The 27,611-nt window shown below is 43.2% G+C and overlaps 1 protein-coding gene across 9 annotated transcripts in view; it reads right to left on the reverse strand.

Moving 5' to 3' along the window:
- ABLIM2 (actin binding LIM protein family member 2) overlaps positions 1-27,611 on the reverse strand; it is a 714,445-nt gene that overhangs the window by 364,888 nt on the left and 321,946 nt on the right. For all 9 annotated transcript variants that reach the window (XM_069203370.1, XM_069203322.1, XM_069203330.1 and 6 more), the window contains exon 3: positions 4,502-4,685. In XM_069203370.1, coding sequence (XP_069059471.1) covers positions 4,502-4,685 — 184 coding nt within the window. The remainder of the gene's footprint in view (positions 1-4,501; positions 4,686-27,611) is intronic.

Below are 27,611 nucleotides of genomic sequence, written 5' to 3' on the forward strand. Positions count from 1 at the left end.
CCACTGAACCAAACAGGTTTCCATCCCTCATCAAGCACCACTGACAACTTGGTAGCACTAGCAATGCTGGCAGAAAAGTATACCAAAAAAAAAATGTACTTGTACACCTGCTTCGTGGACCTTTCTAAATCCTTCAACTCTGTGTAACGGCACAGATTGTGGAAAAAATTAGTGGATCTCAATATTCCGCCAAACTTGCTGAAAGGAATTTAGCTCTTATATTCTGACAATTGGACTAGGGTAAATGTTGGCAGCAATGGAAGAGTCTCGACAAAAATTCCGATAGGAAGAGGAGTAAAGCAAGGCTGCGTCCTAGCCCTGATGTTATTCAATCTATATCTTGCAGACCTGTGTGCACATCTGAACTCTGTCAGGTCCCATCTCCCCAAATTGGGATACCAACTTCTAACAGCACTTCTTTATGCAGATGACATCGTCCTCTTGAACCTATCAGGCATGGGGCTGCATAACCTGCTAAATATCCTGGATCAGTATCGCAAATCCAACATGCTGCTGTTAAAACTGGAGAAAACTAAGGTACTCATCTTCGGCAAGCACATAATAAAGAAAAAGCAGTGGCTTTGTGGAAACCAGCTAGTGGGCAGAATTAATAGCTACAAATATTTGGGAGTCTGGTTGAAGGAAAGGTGGTCTCGCCGCCTTGCATTTAAACACCTTGAAAGCCAGAGTGGCATCACAACTTGCATTCCTACAGAAACTATCCACTTATCTGCAAAGCCCAAGCTGGAGGCTGCTCCTCACGGTGATCAGAGCAAAGTTCCTTCCCTCCCTGATATACTGCTTAGAAAGTTATCCTGGCAAGTTTAATGATTTCTTGAACATCGCTCAGAGAAAAGTTTTCCGACTTCTCTTCTGACTACCACACGTGGTGCTTCTAGTGGGTAGGGGTGGCTGCTGGTCACTCCAGAGTCGTAAGGTGTTCCTTGATTTTTCTTCCATTCTAGCCAACACATGTTCTGTCATAACTGACTTCATCAAGGCTAGAAACTACATAGCACAAAATACAATGACTTATATGTAATGCCGCATAATAGTTAGTAAGCAGTTTAATCATGTAGATTCCAAAACTTAAAGGTAAACAATACTGTAATCAAAATGTATACGATCATGCAAAAGACCAAAATAAGATACCAAATAGTTAATGTTCCAATGAGTGTAACACATATTGATGCTTAAATACCATCAGTGTGGCAGTCTAAAACGCATACTTCTGCATATCACATGCAACAGAAGTGTTGTCCAATTACTTCCTGTGTACCAGAATAAGATAATAGCCGAAAGGAACACCCACTGACAGCCAAAACCTTTTGCATGTGCTGGAGTGCCAGGACACCCTTAGATAAGTGTCCCAGAAGTGAAGAAAAGGAATCCAGTCCATGAGAACGTAGGTCAGAGACGCTCTGTTGTACAGAAAGGCTCACCTCTTTAATAATCAAATATAATGTATAATAACTCGACACCCTGAGTCTTATCCAATCACTATCAAAAGAAACGCTGTAGTTAAAAACAGTACGTTGCGGTCACCCAATCCCGTGTTCAAACTACAGATTTATTTGTTGTGGTCATCTGAGCTTAACCCTAATGGCATCGCAATAATTTAAATCACTGAAGTTCCATAAAAACTGCATAACTAATATAAAAAAACAACACAGAAAAATGTTTTTTTACACACCAGCTATATTAAGGAGCTTACATCACATGGTAGGAGTGCCTTATTCTTTTGTGTAGAGGGTATAGTGGCACAAAGCACAGAACACCACTGATAACCTAAATTATTTATACCACAAACTGTGAATATTTATTATGGGTTGATAAATCATGGGGAAATGTAAAAAAAAAAGAGGTTTAAAAAAACAACAGTAGTTTTTCCCTTCTGTTTTAATTGATATAGAATATGAATATATATTGAATATTAACTGCGTTATTGGTTAACTTATTCCTTACTGTTAATACTTTTCGACATCTGATAATTTGCAATGCATTAACATTTGGGCGGAGCCAGTGGCGTAGCGTGGGTTGTCAGCACCCGGGGCAAGGCAAGTAATTTGCGCCCCCTAACCCGGGGCAAAGCAAGTAATTTGCGCCCCCTAACCCGTGGATTTAGTCTCTTCCAAGATGTTGCGCCCGGTGCGGCCGGCCCCCCCTGCACCCCCCACGCTACGCCACTGGGCGGAGCACAGGGTAAAGGTTCTATTCAAACAAATAATAGTTCATGTTTTCACAGTAATGAAAAGTGACCACAAATAAATGTGTTTTGTAATTCAATGTTTTTACTTAATCAGAGGAGTGCGCGTTGCACTGCTGAATTTATTTATTTTATAAACCTAAAGTGTAATGTTCTGTCCGAGTGGAAGCTGCAGAGAGTAGACAGGACTTATGAAGACACTAGTTGCGTTCTGTTCTTGCACCGGCAGCTGGTGATATTTAAGAGTGATGGAACATAATATTTCATAATATTTGTGCTGTACTATAGCGCGTGAAGTTAGCAAGCCCCATCATTTTCTAGGAAGGGCTTGGAGAAACTGGGATCCTCCCTCGAAAACATTTTGAAAAACAATAGGGTCAATAATGCATTTTAAAGCTACGTTTTTGACATATATTTGATTAAAAAACACAGGCTCTGAAAAGGCACTACTTAAATATGTCAATCCTTTCATGGTGTATGAAGTCAGTAATACCCGAAACTACCATTAAGATGACTACATTTTTTACAAAATGTGTTATGGCTGCCCTCCCATATGTCAAAAAGTAACTCAATTATGCCAGCTTCAGAACTTTCTTATGGGTGCCCCCGAAATGCCGTGGGTGACACCTTCAGCCAAAAAGTACACAGAAAACGTTAGTGCTAGAATTTTGCAATCATTTCCCTCCGTATACCATGAGTGACCCTTATGTAAAAAAAAAACCAAAAAAAAACAAAACTTTTGTATGCCAGGGCCGGCATTTTGTTGTGGTTACCCTCTACCATGTGCCAGCATATTCCAAGTATTACGTCTGCCCCCAATGTGCCAGTGCCACTATTTCGCCACGGGTGTCCTAGTGTCAAGAATTTGCTACAGTATGCTAGTGCCAACATTCTTCCACGTCCTGCATGACAGCGCCAACAATTTGCTATGGACCTTTCATATGCCACCCTATTACTTCTAGTACTCCAGTGCCAGTATTATGTCATTGGTGCCTGTCATGCTAAGAAATGCCTCCAGTCTGCTAGCACCAACTTTTTGCCGGGTGCTTCTAAACGCAAAGAACTACCTTCAGCATGAGAGTGCCAACAGCAGACTTAGAAGCATAACACCACATTCTCACATGCTCATTCACATTCACTCACACTCATTACCATTCAGTCGCACTCATTCATTCACATTCACTCTCGTGCATTACTCTTATACAATGCTCACTCATTCACTCACAATCTCACTCCCTCTTACTGACTCAAGCATGCGTTTTCACTCTCTGACTCACTCACTTGCAACTCCTTCTCTCACTCATCCAGTCCCATTCAATCTTATTTATTCTCACCCAGCCCCACTCATTCATTTGCACTCACTTTCACTACACACTCACTCACTCATATTTTCTCACATACTTGCACTCACTCTAAACTCTCTCCTTCTCACTCATCCTGGCTCACTTACTCTCGCTCACAGTTGCACTCTCTGTCACACATACTCCTTCACACTCACACTCCCTCATACTCATTCTTATTCATCATTGTCACTCACTTTTACTTGCAGTCATTTTTTTGTGTCGCTCATTCATTTGGTGTCACTCTGACTCACTTATGCACACTTACTGACCCTCAAACACACTCATTCTCCCCTCGGCATATTGGTGACTCACTTTCACACATGTTCAGAGATATAAACAGACAAACACGCATACAAACGCTCTCTCTCTCTCACACACACACACTAACCTGCACAGATGCAAACAGTATAAATTTAGAAGCATTTTATTTTAAGTTACGTCATCTAGCAGCAAAGGTCCTGTTCCAGCTCTTGGTAGCTATTGTTTTTAACTCTTATAGTGAATAACAGATTTTTATTCACAAATTGTAAAATAAAAAAACACGAGCAGAGGAAAAGGAAGGTGAGGCCTTAACACCATAATGGGAAAGCAGGTCCCCTGTTCAAGGCACTGACTTTGCCACCTTTGAGACCAGGCATCACAAAGGCTGTACCAGGGATCACAAGGGGCAAGCCAGGGGTCACAGCTACAACTACCGGAGACCCCTAAATGACGTTCAGGGTCACTGAACCAGTTATGCAAAGAAGGAAAAAAGGATGATCAGCAAAATCAAATAGGTCACGTGCTCATAGAAAACCATTGCTCCATAGGGGTTAAGTTAAGTTATGCTAAATGCGGGAGGGAGGCATGAAACTCTTCGCCTACCACTGGTTTAATGGTTTAATTAGAAAAGAAACAGTCATGCAATGAAACATTTAAAAAAAAACTAAATATGAGCCTGTGTGGACCTTACCTGCAAACAGCACACACAAAACAATCAGGATGGTAAGTCTTGCCCAGAGCAGAGACTACTTCTCCCTCGATAAAATTATCACAGCTAATGCACCGCGTGCCATACAGTCTTTGATAGTCCAGAGTGCAGATGTAATCCTCTTTTCTCATAAAAAATCCTCCTTGCGCAAGGTCACAGCCACACACTGTCAGTGAAAGAAAACAAAGAAGGAAATGTTATTACAAACAAATTTACACGTGCTTGCAAAATTATATACCCATATATACAACTATGAGATGTCCTGGAATAGATAACACAGCAAACAGAATACAACACACACCAGAATGAAAATGACACATTTCGAAAGAAATGTGGTGCTTGGCAGAATCAATATACCATATAGCAAAAATAAATTAAGGGAATTTAAGAAATTAAGGGCAGAGCAGAAGGAATACCCAACTTGGTGAATTATATAAATGGCGTATGCTAAATTGAATAAACCATATACAAAAATATATCAAACATGCTGAAAGGAATATGGCCCTCACTGAAAAATACAGCAAGCACTGTAATGCATATAAAATGAATTAAAAATAATATAATATTTGCTGAAGTGAATGACGTGTTAAGAGAAATTTGGCATTTTGAAATTAATAAGGTGTGCTAAAGTAAATATAACCTTTAATGGAATTATGAATATGACCCATGTTAAAATCTATGCACCGTTGCCGTCTGGATGATACAAGGAAGTATATTTCATCTTAATCACATTGTAAGACAAGAACGTTTTTTCATATAATCAGACAGAAACTGGGGGCCATTATCACTGAGGACTGATATGGAAATACCTTCCCATGACAAGGCTTCAGAAGATTCACTAAAGCTACATTACATTGCCAACAATAGCCACATCTGGCCATTTAGAAAAAACCTATAAAAATACAACTACAGTTTGGAAGAACCACAAAACATCTAAAATGGGCCTAAGAATATCAATTGCTAAAACCTCCTGAGACTTCTCATTACATTTAAATGGGCGGCTTAAGTGTGATTTTGGATTTGTCAGCGCTAGTACACTCGCCACAGATTTGAACAACCCCTTCTACATATGAGGCATCTCCCGTCCACCAGAAAGTTGGCTTGTGGAATCCTCAGGCTCTGTACATTTGAGTTGAGGTGGTTATGGTAACAAGCCAATGATAAAGGTTATGCAACTGATTATTTATTATGAAAAGTTATGACAAGGCAGCCGGCCTGATATATTGATTGCGAAAAGCATATTTTTAAGTCAGTAGGAAAGTAAGAATCAATTGTTATTTCTCATAGTTCAAGCATACAGATAGTTGTTTTGTTACATAGAATCTTATAAATTACCCTAGTAGGCATGGGCATTTTGTGTTGGTTACCCCCTCTCACAAACCATGTGTATAGAAGATTTACACTTTGAGAATTCCAGTTAAACCCCATTAAGAGAGATAGTATTTTGCTTCACCTTGTGTAATTGTGTATACATTTGCACTTTTATGAATGTATGTCTGTTGGTTGCCGTATGGGCATGCTTACAGTAGGTACAATGCACCTATGTTGCTTATTGTGGCAAGCCAATGGTAACCGTGATTCACTTGATTGATGTGCAGGGAAACGATATGCCAGATGCCACTGGTCTGGCCTGTTTATTATGAAAATGTAGTACAAAGGCAATAGGTTTGGTTTATTCATTGTAAAAAGCACATGGTTAAATCAACAGGCCTCTAACAGTGTATTGTTATCACATTATGTTACGGGCCATAGAAAGGTATTTGGTTACGTGTAATCTCGCAGATTACCATAGTAGGCAAAGCTTTTGGTGATGGTCATCCACTCTGAGAAACTCTGGAAGTAGAATTTCACATTGATTTTTGTTAGGGGATATTCTACTGATAGGTTGCATATTGTTTTGCCAACGGTATTATTGTGCATCTTTGTAATTCTGTAAATGTATTGCTGATGGGTGACAGTTTATATGTACTTCAGGAGGCCTGGCTTGTATATAGTGTCCAGCTCCACTGGTGAGACTAGAGGACTTATTGGTTTACTGGTAAAGGTTATGTCAGATTCCTTACATGTGACCTGAATGTAACAGAAAGTTATGATGAAGAAAGTAGGCCTTACTTACTGCGGAAAGCATGTGTTAAAGTCAATAGGCTTTTACAAGTGGATTGTTATTACACTGTACTAAAAACTGTAGGTAGGTATTTTGTTACAGGGAATCTTGCAGATTGGGTGACCCACCTGAACAGACTATGGGGATAGACAATTTGCACTATGATAATCCTTGGCAGGCCCTACTAGTAGAGATTTACAATTGTTTTGACACATGTATTTTGTACCTATTTGTCATTTTATTATGGCATCCCTGATGGTTGTCTTGTGAGAAGGCTTATGAAAAAACACAGTTGGTATAAATTGGTTATGTGACACTCCAATGATAAAGGTTATAGGCCTGAATGTTTATAATGAAAGGTTAAGATAAAGGCAGTAGGCCAGACATATTGATTGTGAAAATTATATATATATATATATATATATTTTAAATATAGATATTATAATTATATATATATGTATATATATATATATATATTTATATATATATATATATATAATATTATATATATATATACATATACCATAGTGGCGAGGGTTTTGGTGCTGATTACCCTCCTACAAACTGTAGGTACAGTGAATTTGTACTGTCAAAATCCTTGTTTGCCCCTTTGAGCAGAGACTCTATTTTGCTTTGCCACCTGTAAATTTGTATGGTACGTAATTTTATGAATGTATGCTTGTGTGACTGTGTGTCTGAGGGTTGCCTCGTGGGAACAATTATGCTCAGTCTAGCAGGCCTCATTTGGTTATGGTAATAAGCCAATGATAACAGCTACAAGCCTGATTGGTTCAAGGAAAAATATTTTTTTCGGTGTATTCTGTTTATTATGAAAAGTTATGATAAGCACATTAGGCCTGACATATTGATTGTAAAAAGCATGTGAAAACCAATAGGCGGTTAAGGGTGGACTCATATCTCGCTGTATTATAGCCTAAAGATAGGCATTTTTTTTACACAAAATATCCCAGACTAGTTTTGGAGGGAATGATTTTGGTGTTGGTTACTGTCTAAGATAGACCCTAGGGGGAGATTATTTGCACTGCATAAATTCTTCTTAGAATCTCTTCTTCATTGTTTGCTAGAAAAGTGTAATAAAATAATCATATATATATATATATTTTTGCCCTGGCTGGCTGTTGTTTTCTTGTGATCCTTCAACTTCCAATATATATATATATATATACATATATATATATATATATGTATATATATATATATATGCACATATATACATACATACATATATGTATATATACATACATGTACACATATATATGTACACACACACACACACATATATATATATAGTTACATAGAGGGCCTTTGGGTTAGCTCTTTTCTGCCATTGGTCTGTCTTTGTGTCACTTACACTCTGCTTCCATCCATGTCAGCGAACTGAACGGAGTAATGGTTAAGTCCACATCACTCCTTAGCTCTCTTGTGTCTTGCCTCATGAATGATGGCGTTTTCTAATCACATGTGTACATCCATCTGAATATGAACATGCTTCAGTGTCAGACCTGGTTGGCCTGTCTCTTAATTTTAATATTCTCCGTTTACAGTTCCCCTTTCATTTACTTGCTTTTCCTCTTTTATTTCAATGTTTTAACAGGATATTACAGCTCTTCCGACAGTGCTGACAGGTTGCTTGCCACTCATTTATTTACAGTGTGCCACATTCCACATGGCCACTTCCTCAACCCCGGAGACCATTATGACATGCTGTTGTCCATACTATATCATGGTTTTACCATTCCAAGATGGCCAACACATTGGTTTTAAACGTGGCGGCCATGCTTGAACTTTAAAACAACAGTAGACTATTTACAATACATTATCAAGACGGACACCCACTGCTGGTAGCCATGCTTGAACTTTAAAACAACAGTAGACTATTTACAATACATTGTCAAGACGGACACCCACTGCTAGGTTTAATTTCACTATTGCAAACATACGCCCATCATTTTTGCATGTTTTCTTTTTATACCTGTACTCTTTTAATTTATCTTGCATATGAGGTGGAGTTTGTGCATGTTTTATTTCAGTTATGTCAGAGGGTGAAAGCAAGAATGAGTCAGTGGATGGATGAATGTATGCATGAGTGCACAAATGAATGACAGAGTGCATGTATGATGACTTAATGAGTGCCTAAACCCACCAATGACACAAAATGTACTGCCATTCGTGAACCAGATCTAATACCACTGCCAATGCTTGTTTTGGAATCTTTTCTTACAGATTGTTTTTTCCTCTTTCTATGTGTGCTACATTCTGTAGCACAGATAAAAGAAATACAGCCTCCATGGATCCTTTTTGTCAGGAAGGTGTCCAGGCTTTTGCAGACTCCTAAAACAACAACAAATGGCTGGTATTTCTCTCTTGGAAAGGTGGTGGAGAAGCATAATTTTAGACTTCACCTTCTAATGTATTGTTATATGCATTTATGTGTGATTCATAAATTCAATGTGTACCTAACGTTCATTAACCTGCATTCCACTCTAATAGGAATTGTAGTAGGCCACCACTTCTTACCTTGTTGCAAAGTCATAGTAAGTTGGATGATAATCAATGTAACCATCTTTACTGAATGTACTGAATGTACTCATATTTTAATGTTAATTCTTTGATTGCTAAGGATTAATAATACTGTAATGTGTGTCCATTTTGATTCTCATGTTAACCTAGCCTGACTCAAGGCCTGAGCTGAGTATCTCACATACAGTTCAAGCATACAGATAGTTGTTTTGTTACATGGAATCTTATAAATTACCCTAGTAGGCATGGGCATTTTGTGTTGGTTACTCCCTCTCACAAACCATGTGTATAGAAGATTTACACTTTGAGAATTCCAGTTAAACCCCATTAAGAGAGATAGTATTTTGCTTCACCTTGTGTAATAGTGTGTACATTTGCACTTTTATGAATGTATGTCTGTTGGTTGCCGTATGGGCATGCTTACAGTAGGTACAATGCACCTATGTTGCTTATTGTGGCAAGCCAATGGTAACCGTGATTCACTTGATTGATGTGCAGGGAAACAATATGCCAGATGCCACTGGTCTGGCCTGTTTATTATGAAAATGTAGTACAAAGGCAATAGGTTTGGTTTATTCATTGTAAAAAGCACATGGTTAAATCAACAGGCCTCTAACAGTGTATTGTTATCACATTATGTTACGGGCCATAGAAAGGTATTTGGTTACGTGTAATCTCGCAGATTACCATACTAGGCAAAGCTTTTGGTGATGGTCATCCACTCTGAAAAACTCTGGAAGTAGAATTTCACATTGATTTTTGTTAGGGGATATTCTACTGATAGGTTGCATATTGTTTTGCCAATGGTATTATTGTGCATCTTTGTAATTCTGTAAATGTATTGCTGATGGGTGACAGTTTATATGTACTTCAGGAGGCCTGGCTTGTATATAGTGTCCAGCTCCACTGGTGAGACTAGAGGATTTATTGGTTTACTGGTAAAGGTTATGTCAGATTCCTTACATGTGACCTGAATGTAACAGAAAGTTATGATGAAGAAAGTAGGCCTTACTTACTGCGGAAAGCATGTGTTAAAGTCAATAGGCTTTTACAAGTGGATTGTTATTACACTGTACTAAAAACTGTAGGTAGGTATTTTGTTACAGGGAATCTTGCAGATTGGGTGACCCAGCTGAACAGACTATGGGGATAGACAATTTGCACTATGATAATCCTTGGCAGGCCCTACTAGTAGAGATTTACAAATGTTTTGACACATGTATTTTGTACCTATTTGTCATTTTATTATGGCATCCCTGATGGTTGTCTTGTGAGAAGGCTTATGAAAAAACACAGTTGGTATAAGTTGGTTATGTGACACTCCAATGATAAAGGTTATAGGCCTGAATGTTTATAATGAAAGGTTAAGATAAAGGCAGTAGGCCAGACATATTGATTGTGAAAATTATATATATATATATATATATATATATATATATATATATATATATATATATATTTTTAAATATACATATTATAATTATATATATATATGTATATATATATATATATTGTTATATATATATATATATTATTATATATATATATTATTATATATATATATATAATAATATATATATATACATATACCATAGTGGCGAGGGTTTTGGTGCTGATTACCCTCCTACAAACTGTAGGTACAGTAAATTTGTACTGTCAAAATCCTTGTTTGCCCCTTTGAGCAGAGACTCTATTTTGCTTTGCCACCTGTAAATTTGTATGGTACGTAATTTTATGAATGTATGCTTGTGTGACTGTGTGTCTGAGGGTTGCCTCGTGGGAACAATTATGCTCAGTCTAGCAGGCCTCATTTGGTTATGGTAATAAGCCAATGATAACAGCTACAAGCCTGATTGGTTCAAGGAAAAATATTTTTTTCGGTGTATTCTGTTTATTATGAAAAGTTATGATAAGCACATTAGGCCTGACATATTGATTGTAAAAAGCATGTGAAAACCAATAGGCGGTTAAGGGTGGACTCATATCTCGCTGTATTATAGCCTACAGATAGGCATTTTTTTTACACAAAATATCCCAGACTAGCTTTGGAGGGAATGATTTCGGTGTTGGTTACTGTCTAAGATAGACCCTAGGGGGAGATTATTTGCACTGCATTAATTCTTCTTAGAATCTCTTCTTCATTGTTTGCTAGAAAAGTGTAATAAAATAATCATATATATATTTTTTTTTGCCCTGGCTGGCTGTTGTTTTCTTGTGATCCTTCAACTTCCAATATATATATATATATGTATATATATATATATATGCACATATATACATACATACATATATGTATATATACATACATGTACACATATATATGTACACACACACACACACATATATATATATAGTTACATAGAGGGCCTTTGGGTTAGCTCTTTTCTGCCATTGGTCTGTCTTTGTGTCACTTACACTCTGCTTCCATCCATGTCAGCGAACTGAACGGAGTAATGGTTAAGTCCACATCACTCCTTAGCTCTCTTGTGTCTTGCCTCATGAATGATGGCGTTTTCTAATCACATGTGTACATCCATCTGAATATGAACATGCTTCAGTGTCAGACCTGGTTGGCCTGTCTCTTAATTTAAATATTCTCCGTTTACAGTTCCCCTTTCATTTACTTGCTTTTCCTCTTTTATTTCAATGTTTTAACAGGATATTACAGCTCTTCCGACAGTGCTGACAGGTTGCTTGCCACTCATTTATTTACAGTGTGCCACATTCCACATGGCCACTTCCTCAACCCCGGAGACCATTATGACATGCTGTTGTCCATACTATATCATGGTTTTACCATTCCAAGATGGCCAACACATTGGTTTTAAACGTGGCGGCCATGCTAGAACTTTAAAACAACAGTAGACTATTTACAATACATTATCAAGACGACACCCACTGCTGGTAGCCATGCTTGAACTTTAAAACAACAGTAGACTATTTACAATACATTGTCAAGATGGACACCCACTCATGGTTTAATTTCACTATTGCAAACATACGCCCATCATTTTTGCATGTTTTCTTTTTATACCTGTACTCTTTTAATTTATCTTGCATATGAGGTGGAGTTTGTGCATGTTTTATTTCAGTTATGTCAGAGGGTGAAAGCAAGAATGAGTCAGTGGATGGATGAATGTATGCATGAGTGCACAAATGAATGACAGAGTGCATGTATGATGACTTAATGAGTGCCTAAACCCACCAATGACACAAAATGTACTGCCATTCGTGAACCAGATCTAATACCACTGCCAATGCTTGTTTTGGAATCTTTTCTTACACCTTGTTTTTTCCTCTTTCTATGTGTGCTACATTCTGTAGCACAGATAAAAGAAATACAGCCTCCATGGATCCTTTTTGTCAGGAAGGTGTCCAGGCTTTTGCAGACTCCTAAAACAACAACAAATGGCTGGTATTTCTCTCTTGGAAAGGTGGTGGAAAAGCATAATTTTAGACTTCACCTTCTAATGTATTGTTATATGCATTTATGTGTGATTCATAAATTCAATGTGTACCTAACGTTCATTAACCTGCATTCCACTCTAATAGGAATTGTAGTAGGCCACCACTTCTTACCTTGTTGCAAAGTCATAGTAAGTTGGATGATAATCAATGTAACCATCTTTACTGAATGTACTGAATGTACTCATATTTTAATGTTAATTCTTTGATTGCTAAGGATTAATAATACTGTAATGTGTGTCCATTTTGATTCTCATGTTAACCTAGCCTGACTCAAGGCCTGAGCTGAGTATCTCACATACTGAAGAGGGCTAGAGTGCCATTTCTTTTTCCTCTGCAGCAGGATTTTAGGGGTGCTAGGCCAAACGTATTTTGGGGGTGTTAGAAATGGGGTTTCTGGTTGGCTAGGGTATGCACCTCAGCCAGGCAGAACTTACCCACTCTAGTAAGGGCAAGGGAGTTACACGTCCAAGATAACCCCTGCTCACTCCCTTGGTAGCTTGGCACGAGCAGTCAGGCTTATCCCAGAGGCAATGTGTAAAGCGTTTGCACAACACACACAACACATGTGACGCAAAATGTACACCACAAAGTAAACACAGCACTGAGCTATGTAAAAATAATCTGTATTGCACAAAACATAATTAGACCAACATTACACATTAGTAATACCCTGCTACCTTAGCAGTTGTCAGAACGCGACACAAGTTACTAATACTCTGCAAGAATATGCAGTTGTCACATTAGAACACGTAAATACTCAGGATTCTGCAACATAAGCAGTAGTCAGGAATTACAGTAAGAGTTCTATGCACTTGTCATGAATAACTCCTAAATACCTATAAAAGTAACATTAGAAAACATCTCACAAGTCATAAAAATACATATCAGCAAACCATGCCCATAAGAGGAACATCAGCATATATATGTATTGGAAGGAAAAGCAGGTAAAACATATAATTTCCCTAGGTCCATACTTGGCTCACTGACCCACTTTCCTAGTGTAGAGGCACTCCCTGTGCCTGGAAAGAGGACTATGGGGGGGCCCCAGGCGGTCCTGTGCGCTCACGGGGGCCACGCGCTGCTCCTGGGGAGAAGGGCGGTCAGCGTCCTCTCTGCAGTGTTTGAAACGGGCCCCTCTGGGGACCTGTGATCCTTGTGGGGCCCCCTGGGCCTCTAATGGACCTCTCCAAAGAGGGGGGCCCAAAAGCCACAAGAAAGTCAAGTAGTTGGGGCGATCGCGCCCCTAGGGCAGTGAACAGGGGAAAGGGAACTCGTTTTCCGCCCGTGTCCCGTGGAGTAGTGGGCAGCCGCCCTCATCCTCGGTGTGGCTGCCGGGAATGAAGGAGGAAGCAGGGGCCTCCGATGAGGCTTCCCTCCTGCTTCCCCATGCGGCCGCCCTGTGCAATAGTCGCGTTTCAGCCCGACCTGGGCTGTTACGTGTGTCAGGCACCGAGGATGGTGTCTGCAAGTGCCCCAGTGGCACGTCAAATAGAGCGCATCGCCCCGGGGGCACGGCTGGAGCTCGCTCACTCCCCTTTTCTTTCCTTTTGGTGCCCTGGGGGTACGGGATGGAGCGGGGCACACTCCAGAAGCAAAATTATCACCGGGCTGCGGCGGTGAACTCGGGTCAAATTTAGAGCACTTCACAAAGCGAGGAGCACCAGAATAAGCCCGGGTTGCGGCGGTGAAGATTTTCAGGCACAAGAGAGCGCTAAAAACAGCGCGAGGGGCACAATTGTGATCCCGGGCTGCAGTGGTGATCTTGCTGGCACAAGAGAGCGCTCAAAGCAGCGCAAGGGCAGCAACGCAGCACTCCGTGCGCTGAAGAAAGTTTGACAGAGGTCAGGGGCCACAGCACCCTGCCTCTGGAGACAACAAGTGAAGAAGGGGGGGCGCAGAGCTGGAGAATTCTGCAGCAGGTCAGCACAACAAGGGGTTACCAGCAGTGGCAGTTCCTCCTTGTGACCAGGCAGGTCACAGGTCAGCACAGCAGCAGCAGTGCAAGGTGGTCCTGGTGAGTCCTTTCAACAGCGTCATGTCCAGCTCCAGGTAAGGTTCCTGGAGTCCCAAGAATGTCTAAAAGATGTCTAAATTAGGGGGAAAATTCCCCTGTACTTATACTAGGTTTACAGTGTGTTTTACAATGGCCAGGAGAGGGGGTTCCAACCAGTTACAACTGGTTCTGGGAGTGCCCTTTCTCTCCTCCAGCACAGGCTCCAAACATCACTGGGGGGTAAACAACCCTATTGTGTGAGGCCAGGCACAGCCTTTACAAATGCAGGTGTGCCCTGCCTCTCCCTTCTCTCAGCCCAGGAAGGCTTTACAATATATAGATGCACCTCTGTGACACCTCCACCCTCCCTGTGTTCAGGCTGTCTGAGAAGTATACACAAAGCCCCAACTGTCAGTCTGCCCAGACGTGGATTGGAGGCAAGCTGAAAAACACCAAAGTCATAAGCACAGATAAATGCTCACTTTCTAGAAGTGGCATTTCTGTGATAGTAATAAAAAATACACCTACACCAGTAAGCAGCATTTCTCACCACTATCACAACCATACCAAACATTCCTATGCTACCCCTCATAAATCAGACAATACCCCTTACACATAAGGCAGTGCATTCCAAATGCAATCCTATGAAGAGGCAGCACTCACAGCAGTGAGTCACCAAGTTAGGCTGTTTGTCACTACCAGGACAGGCCAAGCAACATGGTACATGTCCTGCCTTCTACATACATGGCACCCTGCCCAAAGGGCTAGCTAGGGCGTACCTTAGGGGTGACTTACATGTAGTAAAAGGGGAGTTCTGGGCATGGCAAGTAAATTTAGATGCCAGGTGTTGGACTTTTTTGCTTATGCAGGGTCATCCCCAGTCTTTTTGCCTCCTGCCTCCTATTTTTTCTGACCTGTTGCCGTTGGCTTTTGAACTCTGAGCCCTTTACCACTGCTAACCAGTGCAAAAGTGCATATGCTCTCTGTGTAAATTGTAATGTTGATTGGTTTATCCATGATTGGCATATTTGATTTATTAGTAAGTCTATGGTACAGTGCACTAGAGGTGCCCAGGGCCTGTAAATAGAATGCTACTAGTGGGCCTGCAGCACTGGTTGTGCCACCCACATAAGTAGCTCCGTAATCATGTCTCAGACCTGCCACTGCAGTGTCTTTGTGTGCAGTTTTAACTGTAAATTCGACTTGGCAAGTGTACCACTTGCCAGGCCTAAACCTTCCCTTTTCTTACATGTCAGACACCCCTAAGTTAGGCCCTAGGTAGCCCCAAGGGCAGGGTGCAGTGTATGGTTGAGGTAGGACATATAGTAATGTGTTTTATATCTCCTGACAGTGAAATATTGCTAAATTCGTTTTTCACTGTTGCAAGGCCTGTCCCTCTCATAGGTTAACATGGGGGCTACCTTTAAATCTGATTAAAGTGTAGATTCCCTTTGGGAGCGGATAGACATGTGGAGTTTGGGGTCTCTGAGCTCACAATTGAAAAATACATCTTTTAGTAAAGTTGATTTTAAGATTGTGTGTTTGAAAATGTCACTTTTAGAAAGTGAGCTTTTTCTTGCTTATACCATTTCTGTGACTCTGCCTGTTTGTGGATTCCATGTCTGGGTCAGTTTGACAGTTGGGCTGGTTGCACCTCACACTAGACAGTGACACAATCCTGATGAGCCATCTGTGCTAGGAGGGAGGAGAGGAGTGGTCATTCACACCTGAAAGGGCTGTGCCTGCCCTCACATAATGCAGTCTCCAACCCCCTGGTGAGTGTCTGGGGCCTGGCCTGGGCAAGGCAGGATTTCACATTCCAAAGAGACTTTACTTTGAAGTAGGCCTACTTCAAAGGAGAAATTGGGTATAAAAAGGGCACCCAAAACCACAGACTTTAGAAACACTTCTGGAACCAAGAGGAACCTCTGCCTGGAGAAGAGCTGAATAGCTGAGGAAGAAGAGCTGCCCTGCCTGTGACTGTGCTTTGTGGAGCTATCCTGCAGTTGCTGCTTCTGCCAGAGTAAGAGGGCAAAGACTGGACTTTGTGTGCCTTCCATCACTGGAGAGACTCCTACTCTGCCCTGTGGTGCCCATCCAGTTCCTGGTACCCTGAAAGGAGAAGCTGGCAGCCTAAAGACAAGAAAATCCACGCACAGAGCGCCGTGCGGGGAAAAGATTGACGCAAATCCGATCTGCGGCTGAAAAAACGACGCACTGCCGGCTCCGCAGCTGAGAAACGACGCTCGCAGGAAACGCGACTGAAGAATCGACGCACTGAGCAGGAGAAAAACAACGTACAGCATCGCTGACGGAGGCTGGGAGATCACAACCTGCGCTGCGGGATTTTCAGATCATTGTGTGGCTGGATTTTGACTTAAGTACCGCCGTGCAGAGTTATTTTTGATGCACACCCGCCCGTGCGGGGTTATTTTTGACGCACACCAGGTACATTTTCACTCTAGCAGCGCTAGTGTGTTTTTAAAACTACTAAAGACTCTTTTTGATTTTTAATTGATAACTTGACTAGTGTATGGTGGATTTTTGTCGTTTTGGTCTTGTTTTATTTTGATAAATATTTCCTATTTTTCTGAACCTGTGTTGTGTCATTTTGTAGTGTTTTCATTAAGTTACTGTGTGTGTTGGTACAAATACTTTACACCTAGCACTCTGAAGTTAAGCCTACTGCTCTGCCAAGCTACCAAGGGGGTAAGCAGGGGTTAGCTGAGGGTGATTCTCTTTTACCCTGACTAGAGTGAGGGTCCTTGCTTGAACAGGGGGTAACCTGACTGTCAACCAAAGACCCCATTTCTAACATTGGTGATCAGCGGTTGGGATTTGGACGTGTATTTGTACTTGACACACAGTGATTAAGTGTACACTATTGTTTTGAGTTCAGACCACGACGTGACCACATACTACTTGTCTTGTGATTCTGCTTTTTGTTATCTGATGTCCTCCTGGAAATATTGCTAATATTTTTGGACTTTGGTTTTTGGTTGTGAAGCCTTTGCAGAATGGAAGTCAATTTCTGGCACCTATTTATGTATAAAAAGTGGCAGCTTAAAGCATTCTGCATGGAAAGGGGACTGGCTGTAAACAAGAAATCCAGAAGCGAGGATCTTGAGTCAGCCCTGTTTCAGTATGAGTTGAAACGTTGTCAGGCAACACCACCAAATGAGTCTGAGGAGGAGGACTACTCTGAGCAGGAGGGCAGTGGCCCTGAGGAGGGAACAGAAAGAGATGATTGGCTCCTAGCTCGAATCCGGAGTACTCTATTTTAGTGACACAATTAGCAAAAAGTACTAGAGAGGCAACCCTCCAATAGGAGGTAAGTAACACACTAGATATGTACACTAATAATAAGAAATAGGCATAGAAAGTGATAGAAAACAGTACAACAGCAAATAAGAAATAGTGACCCTAAAGGGAGCCCAAACCATATACTAAAAAAAATGGAATGCAAATGCAGGACCCCCACCGAGGTGAGTGGGATGTGTAGTGGGGAGCTGGAGGAACTAGGAAACCCCAAAGGTAAGTGCCACAGTGCCTCCAGTGACCAGGAGTAAGTTAGTGGATTTTCCACAAACCACCCAAAAGGGCGCAAAAGAAGATAATGAAACACCCAGACAAGACTGCAAGAAGCCAGTGGTGGATTCCTGAAGAGGAAGACCGGGTAAGAAGGGGACCAGGGCCAGAAGTTGTCACATAGGCACTCATTATTCTAATGAGACTACTGGATTTGGGCGGCAGAATCACTTGCGCTGTGGAGACTGAGTCTGAACCCACTACAGGTGACACCCGTCGGCCTAATCTAGGTTTTGCTCCGGCTAACTGGCAGTGCCTCATCTCCACCCAAGAGCAGGGATGATTGGGCAGCCGAGCACATGACACAATTGACTCCTCAGGGAAATTGTGGTCACTCGGATCACATCCGTTTCTGTCAGTTACATTAGTCTCACATGTACAAGGACAATCAGAGGCAGAATATATCTCAATAAGGTTTTATTAAAGCAACTGCATCTTAGATATTAAAGCATGTACTGCAATAACTAGGACGATGAAGCTTGACAGGATTAAAATTGGGACGAGCAAAGTAAAGCATAAAAATAACACTACCATATTGTCACTAGAATCATTAAAATAATTCCTACCTAGGCTATGTTAGAGCACAGCATGTTAAGCTCTAGTTCTGCTCTTCAGGTTCCCCTGGGAAGATATCATCCCTCGTCCTTGAGCAAGAGGCCAGTAGTCTACTTAAGCAGCTGTAGCGAAGCACTCAGCAGTCAGGATACAGTCGTGGTCATCTGGCTGAAATCTCACTCTAACATAAGTGGGTCAAGTAGTGTTTTTATAATAAAACAGTTGATGTTCCAAGAAAGGATCCCTACGTGTGTATATTTCAACGAACACTAGAGACAAAGCGTTACCACGTTTGCCGACAACCTATCTTACTGCAGCCTTGAGAAAGAAATGTCTTGTTTAAGAACGCAGTGCTGGCCTAGGCAAGGAACATCTAAAGAGAGAAAATAAAACAAGACCACATATGTGGCTATTGTTAAAATAATAAACAAAGCTGAATAAAATATATCCAGGTTAAAGTGCACAGCGGAAGGCCTAGTTCGCTAAAATAATGTGTATGAAGTTATAACTGAAATGGCTACACAACAAAGTCAAGGAAGCATCCAGTGGGGGCAGGAGCCACTACCCACCCGTCTGTGGTTGCAGGAGTCGGTCGACGGTAAGACGAAGACAGTTAGCAATGCAGCCCTGGAGTCGGTGAAGAGTTCCTGGATGATACAGTTAACATCCCACACACGATGGATGATTGCAATCAGTCAGTGGTGTGGAAAAGCCACCAACAAGCCTTGGCAAAAGCAGAAGTCGCGGTTAAGCAAAAGTGGAGCTGCCAGGGACCAGCAAGGTCCAGGAGGACTCAACCCAAGAGGGGCCCTAGGGGGACCCTAAGCATGGCAGAGATTCTAGAGAAGAAAGGGCAGCCCACACAGGAGACCCACTGGAAGAGGTACCCGGTGTCACAGAGGAGCCCACACAGCACTACTGGAGAACGGTCCCACGCTGCAGGAGAGGCACGCAGAGAGCTGTACATCACAGGAAGGAGTGCTAAGGGCTGGGATTACATGGAGCCTAATGTTCCCTTGGAGAAGAGGCCAACAAGCCTTAGTAGCTGCAAGAGACGCTGTGCACAGGGGTCCATTCTGTGTGGGAAGGCAAGGGCTTACCTCCACCAAAGTTGGACAGCTGGCAGAGAGGACCAAGAGGACTACTCCAGACCACCACCTGTTATGCAGGATCCACGCAGCTCAGGATGAGAAGAGATCCACACAGCTGTTCATTGTAGCAGTTGGTGCCTGCGGATGCAGAGGAGTGACTCCTTCACTCCAATGGAGATTCGTTCTTCCTTCTCATGCAGACTGAAGACTTGTCACCCTCAGAGAATGCACAGCACAGCTGGGGAAATGTTGCAGAAGCTGAGAGAAGCTGTGGAAACAATGTTGCAAGCAGACTCTTCGGCGTGGATGCAGAATGTCGGTTCTTGGCGGGTCCAGTTGCGGTTTCAGTGGCTAGAAGTGAAAGTAGAGGTTGCAGAGGAGTCCTGCTGGAATCTTGCAAGCTGAATCTGAGGACCCACCCCAAAGGAAGGCTCTAAATAGCCCTGAAAGGGGGATTGGTCACCTAGCCACGTGACCATCTATCAGGTAGGGGCTCTAACGTCCCCTGCCTGGCCTGGCCACTCAGATTCTCCCAGAGGCCCCTGCCCATCTTGGATTCAAGTTGGCAGATACCAGGGACCCTTTGGAGGAGCTCTGGGCACCACCCCTGGCCACTCCCCATTCCATTGTCCAGTTTCATGCCAGAGCAGGGACTGGAGGTCCCTGAACAAGTGTAAACTGGTTTATGCATGAAGGGCACCAAATGTTCCCTTCAAAGCATACCAGTGGCTTGGGGAGGCTACCTCTCCCAAGCCATGTAACACCATGTCCAAAGGGAGAGGGTGTTACCCCCCCCTTTTCCTAAGGAAATCCTTTGTTCTGCCTTCCTGGGCTTGAGCAGGGCAGAAACCTGTCTGAGGGGTTTGCAGCAGCGTGGGCTGCCTGGAAAACTCCAGAAGGCTGGCAGGAGCAATGCTGGGGGCCATCTAAGGAGCCCCCCAGACACCATGGAATCATACTTCTAATACTGACAACAGTATTGGGGTATGATTCCGACATGTTTGATACAAACATACCTTTGTCCAGTACATGCATAAAATGGCGTCCCCTCACCCATGAAGTCCAGGAAAATAGAACTGCAGTTAATGGGGGCACCTCTGCTAGGGCAAGGGTGCCCTCACACACAGGTACTTGCACCCTGCCCTCTGGACTAGGAGGGCCTACCATAGGGGTGACTTACAGTGACCTGGTGGAGTGACCTGTAGTGAAAAGGGTGCATGCACCCTTTCATGCAGGCTGCAATGGCAGGTCTGCAGATACATTTTGCATGGGCTCCCCATGGGTGGCATAATACATGCTGCAGCCCATGGGGATCCCCTGGTACCCCAATGTCCTGGGTACCTGGGTTCAATTTGCTAGGGACTTACATGGGGGTACCAGTATGTCACATGTGGGTGTATGTGGTTCTAGTAACCAAGTTTAAAAAGGGAGAGCATTATCACTGGGATCCTGGTTAGCAGGATCCCAGTGAACATGGTCAAACACGCTGACAACAGGCAGAAAATGGGGGTAACCATGCCAAGAAAGAAGGTACTTTCCTACACTCAGCCAATGCGCAAAGGGATTTGACCTGAACTGTGGGAGTGAGATATGGATGTTCTGGAACATTCTGTTGCACTTTTAATTAGTGTCCCACAGTTCGTTTCAGCCGGACCTTCCCTCACATTTGAGAGAACTGATTTTTCTGTGGGTTTTTCCTCTGAGTGTAAAGCGTTATGCTAGACACTCTTTGTTTTCTGTGAACTTCTACTGAGGTTCACAGAATGGTGACACCTCCTTTCATTAATCTTCAGAAATCCTGGATGAATGTATGCATGAGTGCACAAATGAATGACAGAGTGCATGTATGATGACTTAATGAGTGCCTAAACCCACCAATGACACAAAATGTACTGCCATTCGTGAACCAGATCTAATACCACTGCCAATGCTTGTTTTGGAATCTTTTCTTACACCTTGTTTTTTCCTCTTTCTATGTGTGCTACATTCTGTAGCACAGATAAAAGAAATACAGCCTCCATGGATCCTTTTTGTCAGGAAGGTGTCCAGGCCTTTGCAGACTCCTAAAACAACAACAAATGGCTGGTATTTCTCTCTTGGAAAGGTGGTGGAGAAGCATAATTTTAGGCTTCACCTTCTAATGTATTGTTATATGCATTTATGTGTGATTCATAAATTCAATGTGTACCTAACGTTCATTAACCTGCATTCCACTCTAATAGGAATTGTAGTAGGCCACCACTTCTTACCTTGTTGCATAGTCATAGTAAGTTGGATGATAATCAATGTAACCATCTTTACTGAATGTACTGAATGTACTCATATTTTAATGTTAATTCTTTGATTGCTAAGGATTAATAATACTGTAATGTGCGTCCATTTTGATTCTCATGTTAACCTAGCCTGACTCAAGGCCTGAGCTGAGTATCTCACATACTGAAGAGGGCTAGAGTGCAATTTCTTTTTCCTCTGCAGCAGGATTTTAGGGGTGCTGGGCCAAACGTATTTTGGGGGTGTTAGAAATGGGGTTTCTGGTTGGCTAGGGTATGCACCTCAGCCAGGCAGAACTTACACACTCTAGTCAGGGCAAGGGAGTTACACGTCCAAGATAACCCCTGCTCACTCCCTTGGTAGCTTGGCACGAGCAGTCAGGCCTATCCCAGAGGCAATGTGTAAAGCGTTTGCACAACACACACAACACACGTGACGCAAAATGTACACCACAAAGTAAACACAGCACTGAGCTATGTAAAAATAATCTGTATTGCACAAAACATAATTAGACCAACATTACACATTAGTAATACCCTGCTACCTTAGCAGTTGTCAGAACGCTACACAAGTTACTAATACTCTGCAAGAATATGCAGTTGTCACATTAGAACACGTAAGTACTCAGGATTCTGCAACATAAGCAGTAGTCAGGAATTACAGTAAGAGTTCTATGCACTTGTCATGAATAACTCCTAAATACCTATAAAAGGAACATTAGAAAACATCTCACAAGTCATAAAAATACATATCAGCAAACCATGCCCATAAAAGGAACATCAGCACATATATGTATTGGAAGGAAAAGCAGGTAAAACATATAATTTCCCTAGGTCCATACTTGGCTCACTGACCCACTTTCCTAGTGTAGAGGCACTCCCTGTGCCTGGAAAGAGGACTATGGGGGGGCCCCAGGTGCTCCTGTGCGCTCACGGGGACCACGCGCTGCTCCTGGGGAGAGGGGCGGTCAGCGTCCTCTCTGCAGTGTTTGAAACGGGCCCCTCTGGGGACCTGTGATCCTTGTGGGGCCCCCCGGGCCTCTAATGGACCTCTACAAAGAGGGGGGCCCAAAAGCCACAAGAAAATCAAGTAGTTGGGGCGATCGCGCCCCTAGGGCAGTGACCAGGGGAAAGGGAACTCCCTTTCTGCCCCGTGTCCTGTGGAGTAGTGGGCAGCCGCCCTCATCCTCGGTGTGGCTGCCGGGAATGAAGGAGGAAGCAGGGGCCTCCGATGAGGCTTCCCTCCTGCTTCCCCATGCGGCCGCCCTGTGCACTAGTCGCGTTCCAGCCCGACCTGGGCTGTTACGTGTGGTAGGCACCGAGGATGGTGCCTGCAAGTGCCCCAGTGGCGCGTCAAATAGAGCGCGTCACCCCGGGGGCACGGCTGGAGCTCGCTCACTCCCCTTTTCTTTCCTTTTGGTGCCCTGGGGGCACGGGATGGAGCGGGGCACTCCAGAAGCAAAATTATCCCCGGGCTGCGGCAGTGAACTCGGGTCAAATTTAGAGCACTTCACTAAGCGAGGAGCACCAGAATAAGCCCGGATTGCGGCGGTGAAGATTTTCAGGCACAAGAGAGAGCTAAAAACAGCGCGAGGGGCACAATTGTGATCCCGGGCTGCAGTGGTGATCTTGCTGGCACAAGAGAGCGCTCAAAGCAGCGCAAGGGCAGCAACGCAGCACTCCGTGTGCTGAAGAAAGTTTGACAGAGGTCAGGGCCCACCACCCTGCCTCTGGAGGCAACAAGTGAAGAAGGGGGAACGCAGAGCTGGAGAATTCGGCAGCAGGTCAGCACAACAAGGGGTTACCAGCAGTGGCAGTTCCTCCTTGTGACCAGGCAGGTCACAGGTCAGCACAGCAGCAGCAGTCCAAGGTGGTCCTGGTGAGTCCTTTCAACAGCGTCATGTCCAGCTCCAGGTAAGGTTCCTGGAGTCCCAAGAATGTCCAAAAGATGTCTAAATTAGGGGGAAAATTCCCCTGTACTTATACTAGGTTTACAGTGTGTTTTACAATGGCCAGGAGAGGGGGTTCCAACCAGTTACAACTGGTTCTGGGAGTGCCCTTTCTCTCCTCCAGCACAGGCTCCAAACATCACTGGGGGGGTAAACGACCCTATTGTGTGAGGCCAGGCACAGCCTTTACAAATGCAGGTGTGCCCCGCCTCTCCCTTCTCTCAGCCCAGGAAGGCTTTACAATATATAGATGCACCTCTGTGACACCTCCACCCTCCCTGTGTTCAGGCTGTCTGAGAAGTATACACAAAGCCCCAACTGTCAGTCTGCCCAGACGTGGATTGGAGGCAAGCTGAAAAACACCAAAGTCATAAGCACAGATAAATGCTCACTTTCTAGAAGTGGCATTTCTGTGATAGTAATAAAAAATACACCTACACCAGTAAGCAGCATTTCTCACCACTATCACAACCATACCAAACATGCCTATGCTACCCCTCATAAATCAGACAATACCCCTTACACATAAGGCAGTGCATTCCCAATGCAATCCTATGAGGAGGCAGCACTCACAGCAGTGAGTCACCAAGTTAGGCTGTTTGTCACTACCAGGACTGGCCACGCAACATGGTACATGTCCTGCCTTCTACATACATGGCACCCTGCCCAAAGGGCTAGCTAGGGCATACCTTAGGGGTGACTTACATGTAGTAAAAGGGGAGTTCTGGGCCTGGCAAGTAAATTTAGATGCCAGGTGTTGGACTTTTTTGCTTATGCAGGGTCATCCCCAGTCTTTTTGCCTCCTGCCTCCTATTTTTTCTGACCTGTTGCCGTTGGCTTTTGAACTCTGAGCCCTTTACCACTGCTAACCAGTGCAAAAGTGCATATGCTCTCTGTGTAAATTGTAATGTTGATTGGTTTATCCATGATTGGCATATTTGATTTATTAGTAAGTCTATGGTACAGTGCACTAGAGGTGCCCAGGGCCTGTAAATAGAATGCTACTAGTGGGCCTGCAGCACTGGTTGTGCCACCCACATAAGTAGCTCTGTAATCATGTCTCAGACCTGCCACTGCAGTGTCTTTGTGTGCAGTTTTAACTGTAAATTCAACTTGGCAAGTGTACCACTTGCCAGGCCTAAACCTTCCCTTTTCTTACATGTCAGACACCCCTAAGTTAGGCCCTAGGTAGCCCCAAGGGCAGGGTGCAGTGTATGGTTGAGGTAGGACATATAGTAATGTGTTTTATATCTCCTGACAGTGAACTATTGCTAAATTCGTTTTTCACTGTTGCAAGGCCTCTCCCTCTCATAGGTTAACATGGGGGCTACCTTTAAATCTGATTAAAGTGTAGATTCCCTTTGGGAGCGGATGGACATGTGGAGTTTGGGGTCTCTGAGCTCACAATTGAAAAATACATCTTTTAGTAAAGTTGATTTTAAGATTGTGTGTTTGAAAATGTCACTTTTAGAAAGTGAGCATTTTCTTGCTTATAGCATTTCTTTGGTTTTTGGTTGTGAAGCCTTTGCAGAATGGAAGTCAATTTCTGGCACCTATTTATGTATAAAAAGTGGCAGCTTAAAGCATTCTGCATGGAAAGGGGACTGGCTGTAAACAAGAAATCCAGAAGGGAGGATCTTGAGTCAGCCCTGTTTCAGTATGAGTTGAAACGTTGTCAGGCAACACCACCAAATGAGTCTGAGGAGGAGGACTACTCTGAGCAGGAGGGCAGTGGCCCTGAGGAGGGAACAGAAAGAGATGATTGGCTCCCAGCTCGAATCCGGAGTACTCTATTTTAGTGACACAATTAGCAAAAAGTACTAGAGAGGCAACCCTCCAATAGGAGGTAAGTAACACACTAGATATGTACACTAATAATAAGAAATAGGCATAGAAAGTGATAGAAAACAGTGCAACAGCAAATAAGAAATAGTGACCCTAGAGGGAGCCCAAACCATATACTAAAAAAAATGGAATGCAAATGCAGGACCCCCACCAAGGTGAGTGGGATGTGTAGTGGGGAGCTGGAGGAACTAGGAAACCCCAAGGGTAAGTGCCACAGTGCCTCCAGTGACCAGGAGTAAGTTAGTGGATTTTCCACAAACCACCCAAAAGGATGCAAAAGAAGATAATGCAACACCCAGACAAGACTGCAAGAAGCCAGTGGTGGATTCCTGAAGAGGAAGACCGGGTAAGAAGGGGACCAGGGCCAGAAGTTGTCACATAGGCACTCATTATTCTAATGAGACTACTGGATTTGGGCGGCAGAATCACTTGCGCTGTGGGAGACTGAGTCTGAACCCACTACAGGTGACACCCGTCGGCCTAATCTAGGTTTTGCTCCGGCTAACTGGCAGTGCCTCATCTCCACCCAAGAGCAAGGATGATTGGGCAGCCGAGCACATGACACAATTGACTCCTCAGGGAAATTGTGGTCACTCGGATCACATCCGTTTCTGTCAGTTACATTAGTCTCACATGTACAAGGACAATCAGAGGCAGAATATATCTCAATAAGGTTTTATTAAAGCAACTGCATCTTAGATATTAAAGCATGTACTGCAATAACTAGGACGATGAAGCATGACAGGATTAAAATTGGGACGAGGAAAGTAAAGCATAAAAATAACACTACCATATTGTCACTAGAATCATTAAAATAATTCCTACCTAGGCTATGTTAGAGCACAGCATGTTAAGCTCTAGTTCTGCTCTTCAGGTTCCCCTGGGAAGATATCATCCCTCGTCCTTGAGCAAGAGGCCAGTAGTCTACTTAAGCAGCTGTAGCGAAGCACTCAGCAGTCAGCATACAGTCGTGGTCATCTGGCTGAAATCTCACTCTAACATAAGTGGGTCAAAGTAGTGTTTTTATAATAAAACAGCTGATGTTCCAAGAAAGGATCCCTACGTGTGTATATTTCAATGAACACTAGAGACAAAGCGTTACCACGTTTGCCGACAACCTATCTTACTGCAGCCTTGAGAAAGAAATGTCTTGTTTAAGAACGGAGTGCTGGCCTAGGCAAGGAACAACTAGAGAGAGAAAATAGAACAAGACCACAAATGTGGCTATTGTTAAAATAATAAACAAAGCTGAATAAAATATATCCAGGTTAAAGTGCACAGCGGAAGGACTAGTTCGCTAAAATAATGTGTATGAAGTTATAACTGAAATGGCTACACAACAAAGTCAAGGAAGCATCCAGTGGGGGCAGGAGCCACTACCCACCCGTCTGTGGTTGCAGGAGTCGGTCGACGGTAAGACGAAGACAGTTAGCAATGCAGCCCTGGAGTCGGTGAAGAGTTCCTGGATGATACAGTTAACATCCCACACACGATGGATGATTGCAATCAGTCAGTGGTGTGGAAAAGCCACCAACAAGCATTGGCAAAAGCAGAAGTCGCGGTGAAGCAAAAGTGGAGCTGCCAGGGACCAGCAAGGTCCAGGAGGACTCAACCCAAGAGGGGCCCTAGGGGGACCCTAAGCAAGGCAGAGATTCTAGAGAAGAAAGGGCAGCCCACACAGGAGACCC

Source organism: Pleurodeles waltl, chromosome 1_2, assembly GCF_031143425.1.
Source record: "Pleurodeles waltl isolate 20211129_DDA chromosome 1_2, aPleWal1.hap1.20221129, whole genome shotgun sequence".
Taxonomy (NCBI): domain Eukaryota; kingdom Metazoa; phylum Chordata; class Amphibia; order Caudata; family Salamandridae; genus Pleurodeles; species Pleurodeles waltl.